Source organism: Hyalella azteca, unplaced genomic scaffold, assembly GCF_000764305.2.
Source record: "Hyalella azteca isolate HAZT.00-mixed unplaced genomic scaffold, Hazt_2.0.2 contig16941, whole genome shotgun sequence".
Classification (NCBI taxonomy): domain Eukaryota; kingdom Metazoa; phylum Arthropoda; class Malacostraca; order Amphipoda; family Hyalellidae; genus Hyalella; species Hyalella azteca.
Genome location: NW_025946746.1, coordinates 66,091 through 74,063, shown reverse-complemented (window position 1 = coordinate 74,063; position 7,973 = coordinate 66,091). Strand labels below are relative to the sequence as shown.

Below are 7,973 nucleotides of genomic sequence, written 5' to 3'. Positions count from 1 at the left end.
TATTTCGTCACAATTAAGAGTGATGACGCATTGCTGGTCCGGTACTGTGAAGTGGAAAGATCTTTGCCAAATGTTTTTTGAGGCGACTTCTTGTGTAGAAAATATGTATGTACAAATTTGTTTTTTAATTTCTACAGAGAAAATTCTGATTAATATAAAAAGTGTTTTTTTTCTATGCATCTCCATGTTCAAAAAATATCAATGAACAAATTAATTTATTAAATCTTTGAAGAGCAAGTGGCATTATCTGGATAGTACTTGTAGTAATGTGGTATCATTAAAGTCTTGTACAGATAACTTGAAAAGAGCGCCTGCTGTCCGGTAAATGACAACACGAAATTATTCGGTTTGATAAATTTATCAATAGCAGCATCTTTGTGATAATCGAATGGCAAAAAATTTGAACGAAATTTATCCCATGAAATAAGCGTCCACTCGCGTGCAAGAGATAGCGTTTCATCAGACTACCGTACTTCCTAAATTGAGCTGATATAAGGTATCAGATTTATTGTGTTCTTTCGATAATTTTATCAATTATTTTTTAATAATATTTTATAGAATCAGTAGGACAAGACGTGGACAAGAAATAGAGTTGTATGTGCAGAGACCCCGATGGCAGTGAAATATAATGATTAAATATATAAATGATAAATTAACTATACAGCACTCCATTTCCGTTTAATTACAATAAACTTTTCAACCAAATAATGACTGTTTATTTTCTTTCGCATCATCGTTTATATTGAAACTTTTGTCGAAAGCTAAATTTGTCGAAATATTTTCTTTATCTAAAGTGGTGGACTTTTTGATATCAATTAAATCGCAAATAGAATTGTAACTTGTCACTTTTTTGTACTAGTCGAGAGTAATTAAGCTTGATGCTAAAATCCTATAATCTGACGTGTTAAACTTAAATTATGAAACTTCGGGATGAATTTATCATAGAAATCGGCATGTAAAGTTAACACCCGCACGTGCCGTGTTATTGACTCACGTATGATGCTATTATTGTTAGTACAACTCACTTATATAAGAAATACAGAATTCAAAAGGACTAATAATTTTAAAGACGTATTAGGAGTGATAATGAAAAGGCAAACTCACCCACTCACCCAGTCAATCGACTTTCTCTGGTGCATAAGTACGATCCTTACGGATATCCTATGGAGACTTGATCACTTAAGGCCGAGAAAGATTATATCCCGTCATGTTGAACCAATACTGGGGCTGTGCCAGTGTATATAACATATAGAATAGGACAGAAGTGTCGGCATTGAAGAAATAGGCCCATGGCCTGTTGCCGATTCATGAACTTTTCGTGACTTGATTCACGAGGGATCCGGCCTTTGGAACCCGATCTTTCCATAACTGACGATTGATTGAGATAGGTGCTGGACTTATTGCCTGGTCCGTAATTTGCTAGGCATTTTAAGACTGAACATATGCTCCTGCATAGCTTCGTCTAGTCTGTTCTTGAAGATGTTCATACTCGGAGCGTCAAAGATGCTATCAGGGAGGCTGTTCCACATGTCGGTGACTCGAAGCGAGAAGAAATGTTGTCACATGGATGTGTTACGAAGCAGTTTTTTTAGTTTATAGCCGTGGCCCCTGGTGTTGGTTCTTGTTTCAAATTCTTGAAACAAGACATTCTATGCTTGAATGTTATATACACTGGCGTGAGACTGCCACAAATGAGGCTGTTTAACGTTGTTAAGCTGTCTCATTCGTACTTTCATTTACAGATCATAATCAATTTTATACGGAAAATTTTATTCGTATTTTATTTCGGCAAGTGACAAAGCACCACTAACTACCTTAATTTCATATGCAGCTTTAAAGAAGTTTCTTCTTCTCAGTTAGCATGAAAAACAATCTACAGGAGCACAATTTGGTATATATTTGTTCATTGACCATTCAACGTAAAAAGTTGTTTGAACAATCTGGGAGAAATAGTTTTTATTGTTTTTTTTATCATGTGATAACATATCGCAATAATGAAACTATGACTAGCTACATATATATTGAAGAATTTCTCTGAATTGTGAATTGCCGCATCACGTAATTTGTAAATCATTAATTATCGGCGGTGTGAATACACTAGCACAAATGAGTGAATGGATGTTAATACTAATCAAATCGATAAATAATAATATTACCAGTTCAAAACAATAAGAAACTATTCGAGTGTTAAATAACGTTTAAAAAGAATTTGAATGAATTTTGCTTCAATAATCAAGGAACTCAAATAACGCTTCGTGGGAGGCGTTCGCGATAAGATAACATTAAAGTTTTATAACCATTATCGATGCATGTCAAAGATTTGTACTGAATCCTTATCGATGCGTCAAATAATACTAAAAACATTCTTTAAATAAACGCTCACCGGTGTACTCATTTATTTGCGAGTTAGACTATTTTTTATAGTTTCCGCGAACATGCATATGCACAGTTATTATACACCTTATCTAATCTTTCACCTATCGGGTATTACTTTCCAGATACGCAACATTTCATGGCCAATAAAGAGAGGTCATTGTGGAGCTATAAAAAAGAATGCAATGTTGATATTTATAAATCTATTATTAATTAATATCAATCTACTCACTCAATCTATATTTTATATTCCTACCTAACCATCTACCATAAACTATTCGCCACCAACTTACACAATAAGATCGAACAAAGAACGAATCCCTTTTCGAAGCAGTAATTTATTTTTTCAAAGACAGCCGCCTCAGACCGAGTTTCGTACAGCATAAATGAGTCGGTACCACACCAACGGCAAGCAAGAAGCGGACGTGTTCCATTGTAGATATAGTGGGCTATATCTCCAATCAAAATTGCCTGTACTGATAACACGAACAGAGGGTTATCAGCTCATTACTGATAACTTTGTTATTAGTTAACATGATACAGTTATGGACGATGGTCGTACACCCAGTTGTCCGTGTCAAGGTGCCTAACCTTGATTTCATTCGCGCGGCTGAGTGGGTGGAAGCATTTATAGATAAATTGTCCTAACATCATGAGCCAAGATATTATTTGCAAACGTTCATTGACGTGAATCTTTTGTAAAAAAATACTATAATAACGGCATTACGATCTTTTCGTGAACTTGTGCATTATAAAAATTAACCAAAATCGTGTCCACGAAAATCTTAATGATCGCTTTCATAGAAAAGAAAATGGGTTCCATCCTGCCTACGGAAGCCTACGCCGATTATTCATGTAATTTATGTTATAAAATCCATGCTGAAAATACAAATGTACTCTTACGATATAATCTCAGCGACCGTGACAGATGTTAGTCCTTGAAAATAGCGATAGTTGATCTGCACTCACATGTTTATCTACTGCATGCACGTGTAAAAAAATAGCATACATTCTTCGTAACTATCAAAACATTAACATAAAACAGTTATATTTTCAAAATGGAATCCGATTATGAATGTTCATACATCATAAATATCTCTCTTCAAGGCGAATGATTTTCGTTCAGCATTACCTTTCGATGCAAAATTTTAGCAATATAGATATTGTGTTAGGTATTTTTTTGATGAGATTAACTATAATAGACATCTGCACCAGAGTTAAAATGATCACTTTTCTTTCAAAATAAGCCCATATTTTAGCATCACATGCATTGGATGACAAAGCTACCACAAAGAAAACGTGCAACGCAATGAATGCAATGAATAAATGAAAACCATATATTTATGTTATTGTGCTAAAAATTTTCATCTAGTACTTGGCCCCAAATTATCTTACAACAAGTTTAATTAAGGCCTTGTGCGTAGCTATTTTGCATTCATAAGTTGGTCTGTTTCTGAAATCCATGTGATGTAATCAGAGGTGGGCAGTAGCGCGTTACATATGTAGCGGTAGCGGCGCTACATTGAAGCAATTGTAGCGGTAGCGTTAGCGCCCGCTATACTGTATTTAGAGCATGTAGCGGTAGCGGTAGCGGCCGCTACATTTCAAAGTAGCCCTGCCCAGCTCTGGATGTAATAGATGATAATTTCCAGGGACACGCTGCAACACGTCAGCGGACTGCACTGAACCTTACATTCAATGCGAGGCTGAAATTTGTTCATGTCCTGATGGCGAAAATAGCAGCATCATCACTGGTGAGTTTGTGTCAGTTAGTCAGCAGCTTAGCAATAATATAGATAATATATCTCAGTAATTTAGAGCGATTGTTAAAATTTGTAATTTTCAGAAACGAGCTTTGCTCGATCTATTCCAGAAAATTATAAAGTCAAATGAAGGTGAGACTTTCTTGAGATGTGAGACTATAGCTTAGGAAATATGTCGATACAGTGTATTCTGACTTTTTTTCACGTGCTTACATCAACCAAATTCTAAATCACAGAAGAAAATAATAAAGCATACTGTTTTATACGAGATGGTTCGTAAAATGGCTGGGAAACTTTATACGTTCTCCAAAAACACACAAAAAAGCAGATGGCCAAGGAATGCATTGAAATTTTGTGTCGCCATTTTATGTACCAACAGTCTGATATGTTTTTTTGTCCAATTGCAGTCCGTCCAAAGTACAAGTTAACACACATTGAAAGAGTCTTCGAACGTTGATTACGTTCATAAAATTTGGTAGGAAGCACCCTTATGACCTTCGCACGCTGGTCATAGCGCACAACATTTTAGAAACGTTTTCTAGATTTATTTAATGAATAAACTGCGTAATCTTCAATTGGTCGAGTTTGCTTGAACGTGTAGACTATTTCAATGAACTTGGTTAGAGTTGCTGTTTCGCTATTGCTGGATGATGATCGGAATTATCGGAATACTTAGACTTGTTGGTCCCGAATTTTTGTCATACGTGTGTGCCGCAAAGTGAAGGGCGCAGCGATATTATAATGGGTTGCATTGGTGTATTTTTTCATAAACTTGTCTGTATACCATATACTATGTTAATAAGTTAATAGTTGTAGTTGTATTATCGGGTCATCCTGTCAAAAAATGGACCATGTTCTGCTTTTGTCGACGGTATCGTTAGTACAATAGTGTAATTCCGATCTTTTTCTATACCACTCAACAGCATGCATGGGACCGAATATAGTCCAATTAAACATACTCTTAATACTTTTTCTTTAATAAAAAAATATTCATTTGATGCTCTTCCTTTTCAATCCTATCAAATCCTGTCATGATTGTATATTCATCCCCTAGCATCCACCCTCACAATTCTATCCTCTCACCCCCCCCCCCCCTCAGGATGCTCTCCCAGCGTCTGGCATGACGTCGGGGCGGCCACGTTGCGCTTCTTGATCGTCCTTTTCATCGTCCTTCTGTTGGTCCTCATCTTGTACATTATGTTCAGTGATTCATGCAAGTAAGAATTTATCTATCCTTCTGATTACTATATGCCTGAACTATGCAAACTTATAATTAAAAAATTACTAAGATTTCTGATGACCATATAGGCAAAGCCTGAACATTTTGAACTTCCATGAAAACTTTCCACTCGCGTAGGAGTAGTATTCATTTTTTAATAATTAATAATTACACTAATTAATGAAACATTAAATAACTCTAAACGCGTAATGAATAGTTTCATATGCGCAGGTTTTTTCGGAGCCGTTGCCGGTGTTGTGTCACGAGTACCCGAACCTCAATCCCACCAACCCAGGGGCGAGAAGACGACAGTATTTCCAAAGCATCGGACAGCCCTCCAACATACGATGAAGTCGAGAAATTCCCGCCATGTTACTCAGAAGCCGTCAAAATGGTAGGTCTTGGTTGATTAATCAGTAATTAGCCGTAGACTAAGGTCGATCAAATTTTTGTTTATTCTCAGTTTTTCTAAATAGTTTCCAAGAATCTCCTTTCATGTCATATGCATTCACTGTGTATATTGAACTTCGGCCTAATTTTATGCTCAATATTTCGAAACAGTTTTCTATTTTGGTGCAGTTTTTTCCTGATTTGTATATGGTTATTTCAATTCGTGTTCATTCAATCAGAGAAATACAAACATACGAGTTTACTGGACTCATCGCATCTAATTTGGTTCATCAATTCAGCTCAATAGTCTATCAAATAATTTATGTATATGAATACCTTATAGCTATATTTTTTATTCATAGCTAATTACCTATGTAAGGTTTGATGATAAATCACTTACGGTTGTAGCAGAATTGTCAACATTGCCAACACTGTACATCCCTTTATAACCGATATAAGGTAGGGATAATACATCATGCAGTTATGGTTGCAGTACAAAATGGTCATTTTGCTAACACTGCAACACTGCATACATGTAGTCCCCTATTTTAACCTGTGTAAGGCAGGATGATGAATCAGTTATGGTTCCTGAACAAAAGAAATGGTAACATTTCCAACATTGAAGGTCCCTGTATGCCCCCAGACACTGTAGGTCCCTGTATGCCCCCAGACACTGTAGGTCCCTGTCTGTAGGTCCCTGTATGCCCCCAGACACTGTAGGTCCCTGTATGCCCCCAGACACTGTAGGTCCCTGTATGCCCCCCAGATGTGCATCAAAGTTCCCTGCGACGGCGGTGAGTCCCCCGACACCGGGCCCACGTCACCCACAGAGGAGTGCGTCCTGCACATGTGACGTCTTATATTTACTTATTATAATTTTATGAAATGTTTTATTCCTAGAATTTCTTGCGTATTTAATTTAGCAATTATAAATATAATTTTCGATTGCAAATAATCAGCCTAAATTATACTCGTTTTTGATGAATAATTTTCCGCAATGTGATCTAGGACAAAATACGTTATTCAAATATGAAATTATTTGTACACTAATCTCTTTTAGAGTTAATAAAAAAACTTATATAAGGCTCGGAAAAGAAAGTTATTCCATGAAAGTCGATTATAACGGTATTTTTTTCATTTTATGGATGATACGTAAACCTACACCTCAAAAATGTGTGTCCAGCATATGAAACTATTTAAAAACAATTAAACATAAGATTAAGTATTGGAACTTTCACTGCAGTCGTCGATTGATCACTTTATTCCTGTAACATTTAAAATAAATTTCATAAATTTTAAATTAACTGAAAATTTAATAAAGTTTGCGAGGTCGCTGACCGAATTATATTGATTAGCTATATGGAGTACTGGACACGAATTTTACTTTTTGAGTAGGTAACAAAAATTCCTGATTCTCATTGCAGTGAAATTATAGCAGTGGAAAGTTAGAAGTTCATTCTTTCTAACTAATTAACTATCCCCATCATTCATTCTAACCATCCGTGTTTATAGATAAAATGAATGACTGGTTTTAATTTTCAAACTAGCCAGATATCCTCAGATCATGAGAACGTTTCCTGCAATTTGTAGTGCTATAATGAACCTTGAATTGAGTCTCGGAAATGTATTGATTAACGTGGCGATAGCGACTTCTTATATGCGAAGTGTAGATCTGGAAAAGATTGATGGCAGAATTAGTTGTTCAGCCAACCATTCTTTAAATTTCTTGAGTCATGCATGGCTTTTATTGACTCTATGTCAATAAAATTGTAGCCTTATAAATTCTTTAATATGTAACTAAAAGTATTGAATGACTTTATTTTGATCAATATAGTTTAGCAATTAATATGACACTTAAGCTATAGAGTTCATCTAAACCTGTATAGCCCCTATCCGAACCTATATATAGCTCCAAATTAAAATTTTATTCGTTCAACAGGTGTGATAAATAAGTACGAACTATTTTATTATAGAATTACATCGGGTTTAATGACTGGTAAGTTCACAATTAAACTAATGTTTTTTTATGTTATGCTCCATTTTTTATCACCTAACCTAACCTAAGATACAAGGCTAGCTCAAGTTGCGTCTTTTAATTAAAAAGTGGTGCAGACAGCAAATCACAATATATTAATATTATCAATTATTGTTTCATAACGTATTCTGCAATTTTAAATAATTCACCAATAAATATTAGGAAATTATTTGAAAAGCTTTTTCATTCAAGT

At 35.3% G+C, this 7,973-nt stretch overlaps 1 protein-coding gene across 1 annotated transcript; it reads left to right on the top strand.

Annotated features, from left to right (window-relative positions):
- Window positions 1–2,919: 2,919 nt before the first annotated feature.
- LOC108664472 lies at window positions 2,920–7,866 on the top strand. The gene is made up of 5 exons (XM_018151061.2): window positions 2,920–3,228; window positions 4,026–4,127; window positions 5,236–5,353; window positions 5,587–5,749; window positions 6,512–7,866. Exons 1-5 carry the CDS (start codon window positions 3,162–3,164, stop codon window positions 6,596–6,598), a joined length of 537 nt encoding a protein of 178 aa, XP_018006550.1. The 5' UTR covers window positions 2,920–3,161; the 3' UTR covers window positions 6,599–7,866.
- The last annotated feature ends 107 nt before the right edge of the window (window positions 7,867–7,973 follow it).

What these genes read in the sequence shown, in the direction of transcription:
- LOC108664472 (XM_018151061.2), top strand. Translation starts at nt 3,162, where the DNA reads ATGATCGCTTTCATAGAAAAGAAAATGGGTTCCATCCTGCCTACGGAA. An exon ending in AGCCTACGCCGATTATTCAT is followed by an intron (nt 3,229 to 4,025) that starts GTAATTTATGTT and finishes GATAATTTCCAG; the next exon opens with GGACACGCTGCAACACGTCA. An exon ending in AAATAGCAGCATCATCACTG is followed by an intron (nt 4,128 to 5,235) that starts GTGAGTTTGTGT and finishes CCCCCCCCTCAG; the next exon opens with GATGCTCTCCCAGCGTCTGG.